The sequence below is a fragment of the Alligator sinensis genome, unplaced genomic scaffold (genome assembly GCF_000455745.1).
Source record: "Alligator sinensis unplaced genomic scaffold, ASM45574v1 scaffold528_1, whole genome shotgun sequence".
In the NCBI taxonomy this organism is placed as follows: domain Eukaryota; kingdom Metazoa; phylum Chordata; order Crocodylia; family Alligatoridae; genus Alligator; species Alligator sinensis.
Window position 1 is genome coordinate 4,688,238 of NW_005841846.1, and position 19,851 is coordinate 4,708,088.

Genomic DNA, 19,851 nt, shown 5'->3' on the forward strand with positions numbered 1-19,851 from the left:
CCAGGAGGAGGTCCAGCGGCTGGTAAGTGACAGCGCAGGGGCAGCCGGACATAGATGGAGCCATGCACCTGGCCATGTGGCTATGTGGCACATGGAGGCAGACAGTGTTGAGGCTGACCTGGGCCAAGTGGTGGTTACTGCGGCTGCAAAGCCCAGTGAGCATGACAGAAAACAGAAGCCTATAGTGCTGGCTGTCGCTGCCAGGGCATGGGTGTACAACAGCCATTGCATGCTGGGCACAGGCTCTGCAGACACTAATCACAGAGGGCTATGCCAGACGGCTGCAGACTGTTCTGGGCCAGAAAAGCATGTGGCCAGTGAACAATGTATGGGGCTGCCTTTTTTAAAAGTGCCCCTGCACCTGGACAGCTGCAGCCAAAGTCTGCAGCTCCCCCTGGCTGCTGCAGGGAGGCAGAACAGGGCAGGAAGAGGCCTGGATCGCCTACTCCCATAAGAAGCAAATCTGTTCTCAAGAAGCTGCACGTGTAGATGCCTTCCCAGGGCATGCTTACTGCATAGTAAACCTAATGCACCTCAATAGCGCATGTAGACATACCCAGAGTGTAAACATTCCACTACTGCAGGAGTGTCCAAGTCACCTGCACTGACAGGCCCAGACACAGATCTTAGAGATCCTTGCATGCCAGATCTGGACTGCAGAGTGCCCAAGCCAGATCTGGATCCAGCTGTGGTGGCAGGGCAAGCAGCATCATGAGTATTAATGCAGCCCTCCACCCCCAGTACACATCCCCAGTGGGGCTCAGTAGCTGGGAATTCAGCAGCAGGCCCTGACCACACTCACCCCACCCTCAAATTCCCAGCCCCTCTGGGAAAGGGCTTCAAAGGCCAAATCTGGCCCACAGGCATATAGATGACACCTCTGCTCTACTGCACTGTCATTCTACCTCCATATAAACTCCTTTATACATTTCTTTGCTCATTCCCACAAATGGGCAAGGCAGAGCTTAAAGCAAAGCAGAGGGTATTTTGCTGGAGGGAATGGATGTCCTTGCAAAGGTCTAGATCTGCAACAGAAGTACGTTTTGCTTTCGTAAGTCATCATGTGCTACTGCAGACATTTGCATTCTCAAGCCTAAGATAAACAGAATCATTAGGCAGATGTAAAAGGTCTACACTTACTTGTAAACAGCACGGACATATTCTGAATCCTTATTGTTCTGTGCACCAATATTCTTGCCCATTGCAGTTTCTAGGAGAAGCAAAAAGTAAGATATATATGTGTGGAGTCATAAGTAAACTGACATCATACATTCATCTATTGCTTGCAGGGGTGTAGGTTGTAGCTGTGTTGGTCTAAGAACACAGGCAGACAAGATTATTTGGGTAAATCCATTATCATTTATTAGACCAACTCAAATACTTGGAAATATTATTACTTGCAGAGATGCAGGGGGGAAGGGAATGAATGTAGCTGTAGTCAATGGATGAGAGTCAGGGTTCCCCCAAACCTCTCTCACCTACTGACAACCTCAATCTATATTTTAACTGACTGGCTTTCTTGCATACCTACTGGCCTCTGGCTGATTTACTACTCCATCTAGGAAGAGCACAGATCATCTGCAGATGCTTCCTCAGTTTAATGAATGGTATTTGTACTCAAAAACTTGCAAATATTTATGTATGGCTTTCTTTTTTAGAAGGTATGTTCTTCTGAACCTAATCCTAATACTCCATTTCCTTTAGATCTCCCTTGTTTTGGGCTCTTTTTCCACTTGCCACCCATGAACTTAGGGTTCATAAGACATAATTGATTAGTCAGATAAATATATGGATACATAAATCAGCCCATTCAATTAAGATAATATGGAAATTCCACAAATTCCATCAGCATTGGACTGAGCAAAAATCATTGGCCTACGCAAGACTGGCAAAGACCTACAATCAGCAACAATTTACCAACCAGTCTCCCTCCCAAGTGTTTGCTATAAGAAACTTGAGAGACTAGCTCTGCAACATATTTCTCCAGTAACTGATTCTGCTCTAAGCCCAGACCAAGCAGGATTTTGCCATGGCTGGAGCACTTGCAATCAAGTTCTAGCCCTAACCACCTTCATTGGAAATGGCTGTCAGAAAAACCTGAAGATTGGTGTTGTCTTCCTCAATTTAACAGCAACATATGACACTATCTGGCATACTGGTCTTCTTGCAAAAATATCAGGAATTCTGCCTCATTGGGCCACCTGCTTAGTCATAGATTTCATAGATTTCATAGACATCAGGGCTGGAAGGGACCTCAGAAGATCATCGAGTCCAGCCCCCCGCCCAAAGGGCAGGAAGTCAGCTGGGGTCATAGGATCCCAGCAAGATAAGCATCCAGTTTCATCTTGAAGGTGTTCAATGAAGGCGCTTGAACCACCTCCGGTGGCAGGCTGTTCCAGACCTTGGGGGCTCGGACAGTAAAGAAGTTCTTCCTTATGTCCAGCCTGAAACGATCTTGAAGTAGTTTGTGACCATTCGACCTCGTCATCCCTTGGGGCGCTCTGGTGAACAAACGTTCCCCCAGATACTGGTGGTCACCCCTGATAAACTTGTAGGTGGCCATCAGATCACCCCTGAGCCTGCGCTTTTTCAGGCTAAAGAGCCCCAGGGCTCTCAGCCTGTCATCGTAGGGTCTGCTTCCCTGACCTCTGATCATGCGCGTGGCTCTTCTCTGGACTCTCTCAAGCTTCTCCACATCCTTTTTGAATTGTGGAGCCCAAAACTGGACACAGTACTCCAGCTGCGGCCTCACTAAGGCCGAGTACAGGGGGAGAATGACGTCCCGGGATTTGCTTGAGAGCAAAAATAAAAATGTTTGTGCACTCCCTGCTCCTCCATTGCAGAAATCTATTTTAATCCGTTTTTAAAAACACACTTATTCTCTAAAGCAATTGGCTCCAAAATGTGGTACCTCTACTTTTGCTATTTACACACTCTCCTTTTTCATCCCTAAAGCTATTTCTTTCGGATTTGGGGGTTCCCAGTTCCTGTCATCTTGCTTTAGTTCAATCTATTCTAGATGGAGCTTTACCTGACGATTGCCTAAAAACGAGGCGCTGAACGCCGCTGCTTAGCGGCGTTCCTGTCAGAGAGTGCATTTTGCACGGGTTCTGTGATTTGGATTGACATACCACTTGTTTCTGTATAAATATGAACTCGCCATTTTCTCAACCTCCTGAAACCCTCAATATTTTGGATCTTGGAAATGGCCCGTCTCCTTATATGGTACTGGAGCAGCCGCTAAAGTTAGAGAGAGAGTTTTGCTAAAAGCTCTTTCCATTCTGGTGTTAGAAAGGAAAAAGGAGAATTGGCAATTGGGAAATTCAAGTGCAACTGCTTTCTCCGCTTGGTTCAGTAGAGGCAGAGTTGCTTGCTGGCATTCAGAACTCACTCTCTATTCTCCAAATAGTTTTGAAAAATAACAGGGTTCAGAAGGATGCCAAGGTGGGCTAAGTGGAGAAACGTGAATGTAGTGGGTAGGGTGCGTGAGAAAGTCTGTTACTAGAAATGGATTTACCCTGATCTTGCAAGCTGCTCTGCAAGGGGGGATTCCTGCCCTGCAGGAAATCAATGGGGTCTGTGGGATGGAAGGGACAACCCAGCTTTTGGCATATTTTCCATACTCTATGGACCCCTGCAGGGGATCACCCTCACCCGGACTTCCTGGCCCTGTAGCGGGCATGGGCGTCCCATGGGACTGATGAAAGACTTGACTGACAGTCAAACTATTACTGTGTGGTTGATGCCTTAGGGTCCACCTGGCCAACTGAACTAGCTCTTGGAGACATCAAACCAATGGCCTCTTCAGAAATCAGTACTGGCATCTCTTCTTTTCAACCTGTACATTCATGAGACTGCCTGTGACCAGCTAACAAAAATTTGTTTATGCTGATGACTGTGTCTTTGCCACCCAAGATTATGATTTTTCAAGTGTGGAACTCATACTCGATGGTAACATCAGACCGATTAGGTTTAATGTCTGGCAAGTAAGTCAGACATATGACTTACTTGCCAGACTTTTCTGGCAATATGGTCCACCCTTTCAAAACCCTTTGACTTTTCTTGCCATAAAGAATAGTCAGCACAAGTACCAATCAATCACTACATCATCTCTGACATTACAGTCAGTCAACCAGAATTTAACTGCCCACACCATTATTGGTCACTTCTCAACCATTTTCAAACTGAACAGTCACCATGCCGCAGACCCATACCAGTGCAGCCTTTGCAATGACAGCAAATGCCCCTGTGGACAAGTTCAAACCATGTCCCACATTGTTGATTTGTGTCCATTTACAATGCTACCGAGTGGCCTTCAGGCTCTTCACACTGGTGATGACATAACCTTAAAATGGCTGAAACAATATACTGAAACAGCATATGCTAAATAAACATGGAAATTGCTTTACAAGCTGTATTTGAATCACACCAAGGACTTACCACAGATTATATCCAGGGCGCACAGAGTAATGTCTAGAAAGCAATCAAATGGTTCTTTGTCAACATGTTTTTTAAATTTCTCAACCAAAATATTGGCTTGTTCATTCATGACTTCTAGAAAATCAGTCAAGATTGTGAAGTGGAAGGTGGGTGTTATCATTTTTCTCCTGGTCCGCCATTTATCTCCAGTGCTACAAACCAAAGAAAATTAAGTATGACAAATTCATTTCACAAAAGAAACAAGAACATTTCCAGGAGAATATATACTCCTGGTATAACAACAGCTACAGCTAGTAACATGATTTTTAATGCTGAACTTTAAAAAGCTGCCAGTAGTTGAAGCATGTTCACTGCTGAGATGAATTCAGGCTGAGAATAAGCTAATTATATCCTGCCATTTGATACACATCAAGCCTATTCTGCACATCTACAAAGAGGCAGCATGGTCCAGCAGCAGGATGGGTAAAGAAAAATGGGTTTTGTTCACAACTCTGCCAGTTACATGTTATACAGCCTTGGAGAAGTTACTTCACCAACTGGTACATCTGTTTCCCAGTCTGTAAAATGGGAAATAAAATTTAGCCACCTTTTATAGACTCTTTCATATGAAAAATGAAATACATACAAGGTAAGTAATTACATTACACACAGGAACTGAAGTGGTACATTTGCTAACTACAAGAGTCTGCATTAAGTATTGTATGATGCAAGCATTCATCTGAAACCTCTAACCAATTACAGTGTCAGTTAACCAAGCCAATAATCAGAGCCAAACACACTTATGCTTTCAAATGCTTTTGCTGGCATATACTGTTCACATATGCAGTCATATTGACAAATTAAGTTGGATGTAGCACCAATCTACATCTGACTGATTTTAATGGAAATAACCAAATTTTGCTTGCAATGTTAATAGTATAATTCAACTTATGAAACAGTATATTAGAGGAGTAAGGGTGAAGTTACACCAGGGGCGGGGTATTATTTTGGGCAGAAGGCTGCTTACTGAGTTTTGGCAAGGCATCGAGGGTCGCATGACAGGCAGCCAGGAGTAGATAAATATTAACTTTCTACATTTTTAGGGGCCCGTAGGCTGGATAGAATGGCCTGGTGGGCCACATCTGGCCCACAGGCTGCATTTTGTCCACCGCTGAGTTACACGTTACACCCAGAGAGTACTGAATCTCTGGAATGTTAAGCAGCATTCAAGTTAGAATGTGCTGTGAGCAGTCTCATGTTAAGGGTTAATATTTCATAGATTTCATAGATTTCATAGACATCAGGGCTGGAAGGGACCTCGGAAGATCATCGAGTCCAGCCCCCCGCCCAAAGGGCAGGAAGTCAGCTGGGGTCATAGGATCCCAGCAAGATAAGCATCCAGTTTCATCTTGAAGGTGTTCAATGAAGGCGCTTGAACCACCTCCGGTGGCAGGCTGTTCCAGACCTTGGGGGCTCGGACAGTAAAGAAGTTCTTCCTTATGTCCAGCCTGAAATGATCTTGAAGTAGTTTGTGACCATTCGACCTCGTCATCCCTTGGGGCGCTCTGGAGAACAAACGTTCCCCCAGATACAGGTGGTCACCCCTGATAAACTTGTAGGTGGCCATCAGATCACCCCTGAGCCTGCGCTTTTTCAGGCGAAAGAGCCCCAGGGCTCTCAGCCTGTCATCGTAGGGTCTGCTTCCCTGACCTCTGATCATGCACGTGGCTCTTCTCTGGACTCTCTCAAGCTTCTCCACATCCTTTTTGAATTGTGGAGCCCAAAACTGGACACAGTACTCCAGCTGCGGCCTCACTAAGGCCGAGTACAGGGGGAGAATGACGTCCCGGGATTTGCTTGAGAAGCATCTATGGATGAAAGCCAGCGTTTTGGTCGCTTTACTAGCCGCCGCATCGCATTGCAGGCTCATGTTCATCTCGTGGTCAATGATGACCCCCAAGTCTCTTTCTTCCATAGTGCTAGCCAACATAGCACTGCCGAGCCCATAAGGATGCTGCGGGTTTTTTTTCCCAAGGTGGAGAACCTTGCATTTATCGGCGTTGAACACCATCAGATTCTCGTCCGCCCACTTGCTGAGCCTGTCCAGGTCAGCCTGGATAACCTGCCTGTCTTCTGGTGTGGATGCTTTGCCCCAAAGTTTGGTGTCATCGGCGAACTTGGCCAGTCCGCTTCTGACTCCAGTGTCCACATCATTAATGAAGATGTTGAACAGTATGGGTCCAAGGACAGAGCCTTGGGGGACCCCACTGGTCACAGGACACCACGATGAGTGACTTCCATCGATTACTACCCTCTGGGTCCGACCCCGGAGCCAATTTTCCAGCCAGCGGATCGTGGAGGACCCAAGGCGACAATTGGCCAGTTTCTCCAAGAGGCGATCATGGGACACCAGATCGAAGGCTTTTTTGAAGTCAAGATATATGACATCAATCTCTTCTCCCTTGTCCAGGTGATAGGTCACCTGGTCGTAGAAGGAAATGAGATTGGTCAAGCAAGACCTACCCGCAACAAACCCGTGCTGGCTATCCCTTAAGATGTTGGCGTCGGCCAGTCCATTAAGGATGGCCTCTTTAATAAACTTTTCTAAGATCTTCCCCGGGATAGAAGTCAGGCTGATGGGCCTATAGTTAGCCAGATCCACTTTCCTCCCTTTCTTGAAGATAGGCACCACATTGGCCTTCTTCCAGTCTTCGGGCACTACACCAGAGTGCCAAGAGTTTTCAAAAATCCGTGCTAGAGGCTGGGCTATGATGATTGCGAGCTCCTTGAGTACCCTGGGGTGAAGATTGTCAGGGCCAGCTGACTTGAAGGTATCCAGCTTCTCAAGATGTTCCTTCACAAAGTCAGCATTAATGGAGGGCAGGGGATCACCCTCACCCGGACTTCCTGGCCCTGTAGCGGGCATGGGCGTCCCATGGGACTGATGAAAGACTGACGCAAAGTACCTATTTAATAGGTTGGCTTTTTCCTGGGCGTCAGTTGTCAGTTGCCCCATCTGGTTCAGCGGGGGTCCAATGTTGCCCCTGCTTTTCCTCCGGCTCCCCACGTATCTGAAAAAGGACTTCTTATTGTCCTTGATGCTCAAAGCTAGCTGGAGTTCAGTTGCAGCCTTGGCTTTCCTGGTATGCTCCCTACAGGACCGGACCAGTGCAGAATAATCCTCCTTGGAGGTGACTCCCATCCTCCACCCTTTGTAGGCCTTTCTTTTTAGCCTCAGGAGATCTGCTAGGTCCCTGGAGAGCCAGGGGGGCTGCTGTGCCCTCTTGCTGCCTTTCCTCCGAGATGGAATAGACTTAGTCTGTGCATTGAGGATCGCTCCCTTGAGGAGCAACCACTCCTCTTGAACTCCCCTCTCCCTGTGGTCACGGTCCCTTAGGGCCTCACTGACAAGCCTCCTGAGCTTGTCAAAGTCGGCTTTCCTGAAGTCAAGGACTTGCGTGTTGCTGATATTGTTTCTTCCTGCACAGCTATGGCTTGCAGCTAGCACAGACGAGTAGGGGCACTGCTAGGAGCCAGGACACCTGGGCTCTAGCTCTACATGCTTCCCCACAGCTGTGTTCTGCTCTCCTAAAAATACTGGCAACTCTGCTTCCAGCATGCAGCTGCCCCACTCCCTGCTCTGGCGGCTCCATGCTGGGAGTCAGAGCTGCCATAGTTTAGCATGGTGGCAACACAGAGCCACAGGGAAGCATGCTTCCTCACTTCCTGCATCACGGGTGACTGGTGCCTCCTAAGTCTGGGGGGTGGGCACAATTTGTGGGCGAGTCCAAAGCCCCGTATCCATTCCTATACTTCTGTGCCATGGCTTAGTGCCCACCCCTCTCCCTCCGCCCTGAACATGCCACCAGCCCATGTGCCAAAAAAATTGCTCTGTTCTGAGCAGTGCCGAGTCGGGGACCAACCTCAGGCGGGGCACATGCGCCTCTGTGCCCCCCCTACCAGTTGCCTGTGCCCTCTAGCTCCATGCTCCAGAAGCTCCATGCTGGGAGCAGAGCCACTGGGATTTTGTCCAGTGGCAGCAGGAAGCTGAGTGGAAGAATGCTTCCCTGCTTTGCGCAGCAACTTGCTCCTGCTGCACTGAACCCCAAGGCTAGGGACAGACATTACACATAAGCCAGTTTAAGCGATCAGAAACTGGTTTAAACCTGCAACAGAACAGACATTCAATGCACATAAACCAGTTTCAAAATGGCTGAAACAGGTTTGAGATAAACCTGGTTGAATGTAGTATCAGACTTAACTGATTTGGCTCAAAGTGGTTTATGCAATGTCTGTCTCAGACCCCTTGCTGGTTTAGGTTAAACCAGAGTCCCCCAGCATCCCGGCATGCTCTCTGGGCTGGGGTCTCTGATCCAGCCCAGCCAGGCTGGTCCTGCTCCTCTGCTCCCCAGCCAGAGTAGGGACAGGCAGGGGTGGCAGTCTGCTCAGGGATCAGTTTAATTTCCTCCTCTCTATCCCACTGGCAGGGACCAGAGCAGGGTCTGCTGGGTGTTCTCCTCTCACTGCTGCGGTGCCAGTAGCCTTTCTGTGGCAAGCACCCTCCCAACAGAAAGGGGCTTGTTCAGCTGCTGACACTGCAGTGAGGTCTGCCTGGCACAACTGCCACCCCTCTGTGCTCAGGGCCAGCCCCCTCCTGGCCAAAAGGGGCTTATTTAGCTGCTGGCCCCGAGCCCAGGCTGAATGACGGCTGCAGCTGGACTGGGCAGATGCCAGCTGCTGCAGCCCCAGGGAGCGGGGCATGGCAAGATGCCGGTGGGCAGGGCCCCTTGGGATAGGGAGCAGGGACAGGGGTTATTCCTCCTCCCTCTGTTGTCCAGTGAAGGGGTCAGCAGGGGGCCTATTCCTGGGCACAGAGCACAGCAGCGAGGGCAGGCAGACCTGGCTGCCAGTGGGAGTAGAAGGGCGGCTAACTCTCCTCCCTGCCGCCTCTGCCTCAGGGGCCATGGTGCCCACTGCTGCAGCAGCAAGCAGAGAGCGTCCGTCACACCGCACTTGGGTCCCTGCTGGTGGGATAGAGAGGGAGGAATTAAACCCCGCTCTGGCCAGTTCAGCCCAGACTAGCCACACCCCCCAGCACAGCTTCCCAGGATGGGAATGTGGGGTGCAGCGGGAAGCCAAAGCCCCTAGTAAGCTGCCTGGGCAGGGGAGAGGTGGTAGCACTTGTGGGAAATGGACTAGGCCAGTGTTTCTCAACCACTGGGATTTGTCCTACTGGTGGGACTCAAAAGTTGTGTAGGTGGGACTTCAACTCATTGCCCAATTGAAAAAAATAAATTTTTTGCACTTCAAATAGATGGATCAAGAGATATCTCAAACAGTGCAATTTTGTGGGGTTTTGTTTTTATCATGGTGGGACCAAGGTTTTTTGACAAAATAGTACATGGGATGTAAGGTGCAAAAGGTTGAGAACCGCTAGACTAGCAGCGTGAGAAAATTTCAATTAACTTCAGGTAACCAAGGTAATTGAACTTGTCTGCAGCATCTGTTCAGCTCCAGGTAAAAAGCATGGCCCTCTTCTGGGAAGGCCAGTGGGGTTGAGATCAGGTTGGCAGTGGTTGGTGGAAAGCTTCCTGAAGCATTGCTCTCTCTCCCCATCCCTGGCCCCAGGTCAGGACCACAGGGGCCTGCAAAGGGAAGTCACAATGCTCATGCCTCTCCACCTCCCAGCAAAATGTTCCCTGCCACTGCAATTCCCAACATGGCATGGGCACTGCCCCACCTGCTCCTGGTCAGTACCACCTCCTGCACAGTAGAGTTTGGGAGGGTGGAAAGTTCATCCACGGAGCAGAAGTTGGGGGAGCAGGGGGAACAGTACATCCTGGGATGCTAGAGAGCTGCAAATGGCTTGTTTTATCTTCATGGAGCAGCCTGAAATTAACCTAACACGAGCTAGGTAGCACAGCCCAGGGTTCAACCTTGCCTGAAGTGGCATAACTTTGAGACACTCAGAGAGCATTTAACATGAGTTAATGAGCTTTAACATGTGGATGCTTTTATTTTAAGTGCCCTTTGTATGAGGCAGGGGTAGGCAAAATGTGGCCTGCAAACTGGATCTGGCCCACAGAGGAACTCTGTCTGGCCCATGCCAAGTCCCTCAGTCCCACCTGGCCCAGCTGCCACCTGGCCCAGCTGCCATCTGGCTCGGGCACACAGCGGGACTAGGGCAGCTCCACAGCTGGACTCCAGTTCTAGGCAGTGGCTTCTTCTGGCTGCCACTGGCCCCAGCGCCATGGATACTGGCAGGGACCCAAGTGCACAGCCACGGCCCCAGCTGGCCCTGCACCCACTCTGGACTCACTGCAGCTGGTGCGGACCAGCTGGGACCTATGTGCACAGCCCTAACCCCAGCCTGCCCCGTGCCTGCTTCAGACCACCTGTCCACAATAAGCGGTGGTGGCATCAGTGGCAGCTGGGCAGGAGTTGCTGCATGGCATGGAGAAAAGGTGGGTGCCCCCCCCTCACTGCTGCCAGGCCTTTCTTGCTGAGGCTGCCCAGAACCTGCACCCAGGCTGCCCTGTGGCTCCTTTCCATTGCCACCACTGCCCTGCTGGGCTGACCAGAAGCGACATTAGTGGTGGTAGTTATGGCAGTCGAGAGGAGTTGCAGGGCAGCCCAAGCATGGGCTCTGGGTGGTTGCAGCAAGAGGGGCCCAGCAGCGGCAAGCAGGGGATAGCCACTTTTCTTCTGCACCCAGCAACAGCTTTTGCCCAGCTGCCGCTACTGCCACTGCTGCTCATAGTGGGCGGGTGTTCCACAGTAGGTATGGGGCAGGGTTGGGGCAGTACACCTAGGTCCTGGAGGGTCCAAAGATGGCCCGCTCTGGCTGGGGTGAGTCTGGAGTGGATGCGGAGGATGCCAGGGCTGGACCCATGTGCTCAGTTACTGCTGGGTGCTAGTGGCAGTGGTGGGGAGGAGCCACAGGGCATATGGGCTCTGGGCTGTTGTGGTCATGCTGACCGGCCTGTGACAGCTCCCCAAAATTGCCTGTGTGGCCTTGGGCCCAAATCATTGCTCACCCCTGGTATAAGGGTAACATGGAACTTCACCCTAGGACTGTACCGCCCATTAGATTAGACAGACAGAACCAAATCTTCCTATCAATTAGCAAAAAACAGGAAACATAGTCTGTACAGGCATATTCTGGACGTGAACTCCCACTGACACAATGTACAAAAAAGCATTGCTTGGAGTCTTTCTGGTAGTTTACACTGTCATATGTCTTGGGATGGTCTATTCTAATGGATCCGTTTTAAATGTCTTTGGCTCCCACTGAAGGGTGTAGAAATGAGTACAGCCACATATGACACAGACCCAGGAGGATACAAATGTCATTTGTGAGGAAATACTACTTTAGTCTGTGGCGTTATAATTGACTGATTTGTCTTTGGTTGAAAAGTTAAAACAGTTAATCTGTTTTGAAAAAAGAATGGAGTTCTATGTTTGCAAGGGCGGTCTTGTAAAATACTGCTCACATTTATTACATAACATGATCCATTCAAGAATTGTGGGGTTTTTTACCTCTCCAAAGTGACAGGCACACCCTATATTATGACACTACAGGCTATTCTTTGGGAATTTGTGATCAGTTTCTGTTGCCTTTGTGGTGTTTCTTTACCTTCAGGGTTGTCTGTTTCATATAAAACATACAATTGCAATAACGTAAGATGCAAGATGTAGTGATTCTAGAGCAGAAATCTTCCTGCTAACACCAGAACTACCTAAAGCAGTTACTTATTAGCCTGTCCAGCCATTGGTTTTCACCACGAGTGCCAACAGACTTGCAGCATCCCAGTCTAACTAACTCATGGCGCTTCACAGAAAGTGCCATGAGTTAGCCCGACCCTACCAACCAAGCAGATGTTCACTGTTGGATTGGGAGGATGGAGGATCAAGCTCCACTTTGGAGCTGATCTAACAAAAGAGGCTGCATGTCTGCAGCCTCTTCCCTTATCCTCTCCCAGCTAGAGTGCTGTTACAGGTTGGGAAGGGGGAAGGTAGGGAAGGGGTTCCCTTCTGGGGTTTATCCAGCACATACTGGAGTGGAGCAATGGGTGAACTGGAGCACCCTCACCTTAGGAGGCTCCAATCCACCTGCTCTACCTTCCAGTGGAGGCTGGGCAACCCCCAGACAGAACCCCTCCCGCTCCTTCTCCCCCTCCCATCCAGAAGTACATTACACTGCTTATTTTCAGAAGAAATATAATCTATTATACTCTTAAAGCAACCAAGATATATTCCATCTTAAACCTTAACGTAAAACCATACATAAATGTAATGGATTAGGTCTGTATTTGCATACTATTATACCTTGTCAGGAGTCCTGTGCCAAGCCATGGATGTACAAATGTGTATAAAGAGGATTTATCTATAAGCTTTGAACTGCTCAGAATAACCTATCAATAAAAGAAAAGATGGATGAATAATGCTGCTTTAGAAAATCAGTTACAATAATGGCTTATCATGCTATTGTTTCCTCCTTTGCACCTGTTATTTCTCTGTATCCTTCTGTTGCTTGTATTAAATTGTGAGCTCTGTAGGAAAGGAACCATCTTTCTGTTCTGTTTTTTTACAGTTTACAGCACAATGCAGTATAGCACTTAGTTCATTATGAATACTCTAGGATACCATGATAAAAAGTAACAAATACTAATAACTAAAAAACACCTACCTGCAAAAATGTGTTCAAAGCCATAACTGTTCTTGCATAAATTTGAAGACTCATTTACAATAAGAAATAACTTTACATAGCTCAGGCAATAGTACCAAGTCATTGAAACGGGTCATGTGCCAGACTCATAAAAAGGCAGATAGGCATTGTGGCGGTTCATGCCTGAGGGGTGGCTGTGATGCCCCCTGGTGGCCATGTGACTCCTGCCTGGCTCAGTCTCTATTACAGCCTTCCCTCGATTGCTCACTTGCCGTGCCTTGTTCTTACTAGAGGTTGAATAAGGGAAGCTGCCCACAGGCCTTAAAGTGAGTCTTAGTCTATTTGCGGCACCACCAGGTCTCTCCCAGACCCCCAGTAGCCTTGTTTCAACCTTTAAGCTCAATGGGCCTTTCTCAGCTCGTCTGTGCCCCTGCGGCGTACCTGTAGCTTCGAGGGCTACTTGCATATCTGTGCACCTCCAGCGCACCTATAACCTTAAGGGCTCAATGCATGGCTCTGTTCCACGCCCAAAGCCTCGTGGGTGTTCTCTCTCTTTGACCAAAGCCTTGTGGATGTTCTCTCTCTTTGATGTTGCTTATTTATACACTTGATCCCTTAGGCCCTTGGACCCCTTGGTCCCTTATGCAATCTCCCTCTGGACTCCTGGCCTTCTGGTGCCACAGGCAGCCTCTCCTCTGGGCTCCCAGGCCCCATGGTCCAGCTCTCAGCCCTTCTCTGGGCACAGGAAACCCTCTAGCTTAGGCCCCCTGGATTTGTGGACTCTCTGGCCCAGCTAGCCCTTCCCTGGGCATGTGGACCCTCTGATCTGGGTTCAGCCTTTCCCTAGGCTCCCGGGCCTCTGACTGGGCCCCACTATTAGTCTGGGAATTCCTGGGTTACCAGTTCTTCAAGTAGGCCTTGACCCTGCCACATCAGGGCTCGAGGCTAAACCACCTGTGCCACTTAAATAAAAAAGAAGCATCTCAGGCCTCTGACAGACATGTCAAACCCTCTCTGGGTTTAGCATACAACAAAGGCCACTTGACTGTAAAACCCATTCTTTCTTGTCCAGGGGACTTGTCTCTGTTCCCAGGCCTGTAGAGTTGTTGACATAAATCCAAATCCCTTCAGGAGCCCAGCTGCTCTGAAGCCAGGACCACCTCACTTCATGGCTGCCAGGGAGAGACCACCTGACCATTTTAGGCTCTTGGTTTATATAGCTCAAGCCTGAGCCCTCTCTTGGCCAGGTGAGTCTTTCATTAGCCCCCTATATGCAGCCTCCCAAACCACTTGCTCCCTAAAGGAGAAAGCATATCATGCCTTGCTACAGGCATCCTACCAGAAAAGAGTCTATTTCCCAGGCTCTTAATTGGCTTATGGATAAAAAAAGTGAGCAAGAGAGGGTATAAATGGTCAGTTTTCATAACTGAAAGTAGAAATAGTAGAGCCCCCCAGGGATATATGCTGGGATTGGTGCTGCTTAGTATTTTCATAAATGACACAGAAAAGGGAGTGAATAGTGGGGTGATCAAATTTGTGGACATCACAAAATTATTTGGAGCAGTGAAAACCAATGCAGGGCATGAAGAACTACAGAAGGACCTTGCAAAATTGAGTGCATGGGCAAAAAATGGCAAATGAAATTCAGTGTTGATAAATGCAAAGTGATGCACATGGGAAAGAGTAACCCAAAATATACATGCACAGTGAAAGGCATGTATATTTCATGAACTGTTACCACACTGGGAAGAGATCTTAGAATCATTGTAGACACTTTGCTAAAAACATCACCTCAATGTTCAGCAGCAGTCAGAAAGGAAAATAACATATTGGTAATTAAGGATATTATGAACAAAATAAAAAGTACTGTTATGCCCTTTTATAAATCTATGGTGCAGCCATAGCTTGAATACTGTGTACAGTTTTGGTCCTCATACCTCAAAAGAAAAACTAGAAAAAGGTACAAAGAAAAAAAGAAGAAAGGTACAAAAACTAGAAAAGATACAAAGAAAGGCAACAAGGATTAGCAGGGGTATGGAGAGGTTTCCATAAAAAGAGAGACTAAATAGTCTAGGATTTTTTTTTCACTTGGAAAAAGACACTTGAGGGGGAACATGAGAGATGTTGTGCAAAATATTACATGGTGCAGAAAAAGTAAATAGAAACGCATTATTTATGATTTCCCAAAATACGAGAACTAGAGGAACTATTGCGTAAGAGGTTTAAAACAAGAGGAAGTTATTTTTCTTAAAGTGTGTAATTGTGGAACTCATTGCCACATGATGTTGTGGAGCCTGATTGCCTATCCCAGTTCAAATGAGGATTAGACAGATTCATGGAGGTACTGAGCATGGTACAGAGGGGTGTTGTCTCAAAATCTGAATATCCTAAACCTCTGATTGTTAAAAGATGCAATGGGATAGGAGCAGGGGTACAAGATTCTGGGCACATCCTGTTAACCCTACCCCCTCAGCGTTCACCCCCTGCTAGTATATAAAACAGGATACTGCTCTAGATGGACATATAGTCTGGCCCAGTAAATAGCAATTCTTATGTTCCAGTATAACTGACTGGAAAAATTGAGGGAACCACTTTGCATCAAAATCAAAATGCTTTGTATAACTATGTCAGTTTATGGGATTTTTATAACAAGCAGATAGTTACAATTATCAAAAATGTCTTGTTTTGGTGTTTCTTAAATAAAATAATCATCTCAATGTTGAACCACAGAAATATTTTTAATCAACATGAAGAAACAAAAACTGGAATGCCACATGTACTTCCAAATTAAGATGAGACTGCATGCTATTCCACATGCTGCAACTCTGCACTGAGAACACTCAAGGGAATAATGCCTGAATTTTCCCAATGAAAAGTATTGTGCTTTCCTCCCTTACCTGAATTTTCCCTTGGAAGGCAAAAGTGGCACACATACAGTACCTTTGCTCTCCAGTACACAGAGCTGAAGTGTACCCACCCAAAGGCAGACTGCTGCAGAGAGTGAGCTCTTTCCCCAAGAAATATTGATCACTGTTATCAGCGCTGTATGGACAAACATTATCTATGTTTACTGTACAGTCTTCACATTTTAAGTCAAAGAATAACTGTCATGGTTAATAAGATGGCTGAATGTGCCCATATTTTCTGATTCAAACAAAGAGAAACAAGGAGTGTTCAGAAAAGTAAAATAAGATTATTACAAATTACAGTTTATATTTTACAGAGTACTGATGATCTATTAATATGCACAAATAACCACAGAGGTCAACAGCAGAACTTAATACACACACATGGGGAAATGAAATAAATAAGGCACTCATTATTAAATAAATAAAAAAATATAATGAAAGGCAGGTCTTATAATTTAATACTGGCTATTTGGTCTTTACTTTGGGCCCTCAGCCCTAATGGTTCATAGACTGTTGCTCCTGAACTGTGAAAGAGTATCAGTTCAAATATTTTATATCCCTATGGTAGATATTACATTGAGGAAATGTAAAATGTGTTTTATGCTCCAAATACATGAATAGCACAATCAGGTATCTAGAAAATGAGCTAGGCATATTTACCTCCACAGTGTCAGAGTGATACAGTAACAAATGAGGCAATGGTCCTATCCACATTTTTAACAGTGAGCGATTCCTGAATTCTTCAGAATATTGGAACATTTGTTTAAAAAAACCTGAAAAGAAAAAGCTGGTTGAAGAACACCAAAGATGCCTTCTTCTGTAATACCTAATAATAAGTTCACTAGAGCTTAAGTTTTCTTACTTTGACAAAGCAGGTTTGTTTTGCACATATTTATTGTTTTCATTATGATACACTTACAGATCATCACGGGTCCAGGTTTGCTGTTCATGACAGAAAAACAGAGTAAAACCCAGATTTTCTAATTTAAAGGAGGAAAAACCTGGATTTTCTCCCTTAAAAGGAGAAAAATGTGGGAAACAGTGGATTTCCCCTTGCAGGTTGGCAGAGTTCCAGCCTGCAAGGGGCTGGGGGAGCAAGAGGAGGGAGGTCAGGCAAAGGGTGCTACATGCAAGTGCGCATGTACACGTGCACAGGGCCATTAGGCAGCCTTGGAGAGAATCCCCTGCAGGTAAGTTGACAGGGTGGGGTGGGGAATTGAGGCCGCCTCTGGTGGGGGAAGGAGGGAAGGAGTTGGGCAGGGCTGAGGCTGGGCCTGCTTCCCAGCTGGGGTAGGCCTTGGGATACAGGGCCATGTGCAGCCACAGGGCCATGGGTGGCTCATATGGGGGATGGGGCTAGCTCCTGGCTGCTAAGCACAATCCTGGGGGAGCATGAGGGGCATGTGCCCCTCAGATTTATACGTGCGCAGGCATGGGCTACCCGCTGTGGACTCAGGGCTCCCTGCCCTGCTGCCCTTGCCTCAGGGCCTCTGCAGCCCAGCAGGCGGGACCTGGCGCAGCAGGGCAAAGCAGGACTGGACGGGGAAGCCCAATACCACCGTGAACCCCGCACTGCCATGGTGAGGTGTCCCCTGCCTGCCCAGCAGCAGTGGGGGTGGTGGCACAGAGTTGTGCTCCTTGCTGCTGCCAGGCAGGCAGTGGGCACCTTGACATGGCAGTGCAGGGCTCCTAGTGGCTGTATGAGCCTCCCTGCCAGGGAGAGGGAAGCAGGGTGGGGAGCCCAAGCTCCCAGCTTGCAGCCCACATCCGCCCCACTACAGGCTCTGCTCCAGCTGTGCCATCCATGGGGGAAGGGGAGCCGGGCCCCATGCTCCCCTCTGCCGCAGCAGCTGCTGCCTCCTATGGGTGGCAGTCGGGGCTCAGGCACTGCTGTGCGGGCTCAGGGGGCTGTGGACCTGGGTCCCTGGCCCTGTAGCCCTGGTAGCTTGGGGCCCACTCCAGCAGGGCTGGGGGGGGGCAGGGGGCACCGGCATAGACAGGGCACTGGCATTTCAGGGCTGCTCAGCACCACAAAGCAGTGGGGGGACAGCTGCAGCTGGACCTATGTTCTGGTGTGCAAAGGGGGCAGGGAGAGCTCTGATTTTCCATGATAAAAAACCCAAAATCAAATGCCAAAATTTACGGGTGTTTAGAATTTATTTTATTGTAGTGATTGAGGCACTGGTAGACTTCCAAATTGCTTTAAATTCTACGTATATCAATAAAACACTGTGTTCAACAGATACCTATATATATATAGCGGCGTTTCATTTTAATCATGGAAAAATGAGGATTAAATAATAGAATTTGCCATTTTTAAACAGAGAAAACCAGGATCCCTGCAGATCATCTACACTGCTGTTCAGTGAAGAAATACCCAAGCTCTCTCTAAACAAGCTATCTTGGGTACTAAAAGCAGTTTAGTTGCAGTAGCATGGAGATCTGTGCATACTTACCCTTACTGAAAATTATATTACTACAAGAATTTCTGAAGAAAAATCAAAAACTTATTTAAAGACCCAAGAACCTGAAAACCCTCTTTAGCACTGATTAAACAAGAGGAAACTTATGGTCACTTGGCTGAAAATATAATTCTGGTTGAAAGACATTCATTTGTTTTTCAAAGAAATTATGGGAACATTTTCCATCTGAGACCTTCATGCAGTATTCCAGGGGGTCCCAAACTGTGGTACGCATACTCCTAGGGGTACACAAGACATCTTTGCGGGGTATATGCGAGAGATTATGTAATGGCAGATTTAATTTTTATTATAATAATAAGTGGCATTTAAGGAGTTAAAATATAAAACGATGCTGGTAGGGGTACGCGGGTTGGTGGTAAATCTGGAAGAGGGTATGCAATAGGAAAAAGTTAGGGAACCTCTGCACTATCCCATGCCATGATCTTTATACATGGCTTAAGTAACATAATGACCCCCTGCCATAATTCCTGAATGGCACGAAATTGCATATAGATTGTAAATAGGGTTGACACCGACTGTTTCTATACAATAGTCTCAATTTGGTGACAGAAAAACTAGAGGGAACCTCAAAAACTGTGTAGAGCTATGCAGCATATTATAAAGGGCACAAGGAAAATCTTCACATCCACTTTGGATAACCACCTCTGTCCTCATTTGATAATTATATATATATATATATATTGATATTATCATCACATAATCTATACATTAATGCCGTGTTTGGACTTCATCTGAGAAGGCGGCATATATTGCTTCAAAACATACTGATTTAGTACTTATCCGCCTTTTTTAGTTCTTTTCTTAATTACTTTTTTCAACAAGCTTGTCAGATTGGTCCTAAAATAATCATTCTTTCCCCCTCCCAGCAAGGCCCCTGCCATTACCCAGACACGGCCTTCTCTTGGGATGGAAAGGGTCCCACTCAAAGTGAATGCGAGTTATTAAGGATGTAGCAAGTTCCCTTGTCAGAGAGGCTCTTCAGGGTGTTTTTAAGCCTTCCCAGAGGCATTGGGTTGGTTACAACCCAGGCTGGAGGTTTTGACTGGTGTGTGCCAGTGCTCCTGCTGGGAAGTTCCCAACTAGAGGGTCTTAATCTTCTGCTCAGGGTCAGACTAATTGTCAGAGTTTGGGTCAGGAAGGAATTTTACCCCACAGACTGGTACGGACTGTGGGAGCCTTCCTCTGTAGTGGGGGGCACAGCCCTCTGAGTACCAGGGACCTCTTGAGTGTACAGGAAGTCCTCAGACTTCGGACGCAATTGGTTCCTGAAAACCGGATCTTAAGTTGAAACGTCCTAAATCAGAACCAGCGTTATAAATCGGGGATTGGTTCCTTTATGACGCTCGATACAGCTGCATCCAGCTGGTAAGTC

The 19,851-nt window shown here is 47.4% G+C and overlaps 1 protein-coding gene across 1 annotated transcript in view; it reads right to left on the reverse strand.

The window, feature by feature from the left end:
• LOC102369869 (cytochrome P450 4V2-like) overlaps nucleotides 1–16,760 on the reverse strand; it is a 31,244-nt gene extending 14,484 nt beyond the window's left edge. The window contains exons 1-4 of the mRNA XM_025208085.1: nucleotides 16,657–16,760; nucleotides 12,748–12,833; nucleotides 4,441–4,631; nucleotides 1,141–1,210 (exon numbers count right to left, since the gene is read on the reverse strand). Coding sequence (XP_025063870.1) covers nucleotides 1,141–1,210; nucleotides 4,441–4,631; nucleotides 12,748–12,833; nucleotides 16,657–16,755 — 446 coding nt within the window. The 5' untranslated portion in view covers nucleotides 16,756–16,760. The remainder of the gene's footprint in view (nucleotides 1–1,140; nucleotides 1,211–4,440; nucleotides 4,632–12,747; nucleotides 12,834–16,656) is intronic.
• Nucleotides 16,761–19,851: the final 3,091 nt, after the last annotated feature.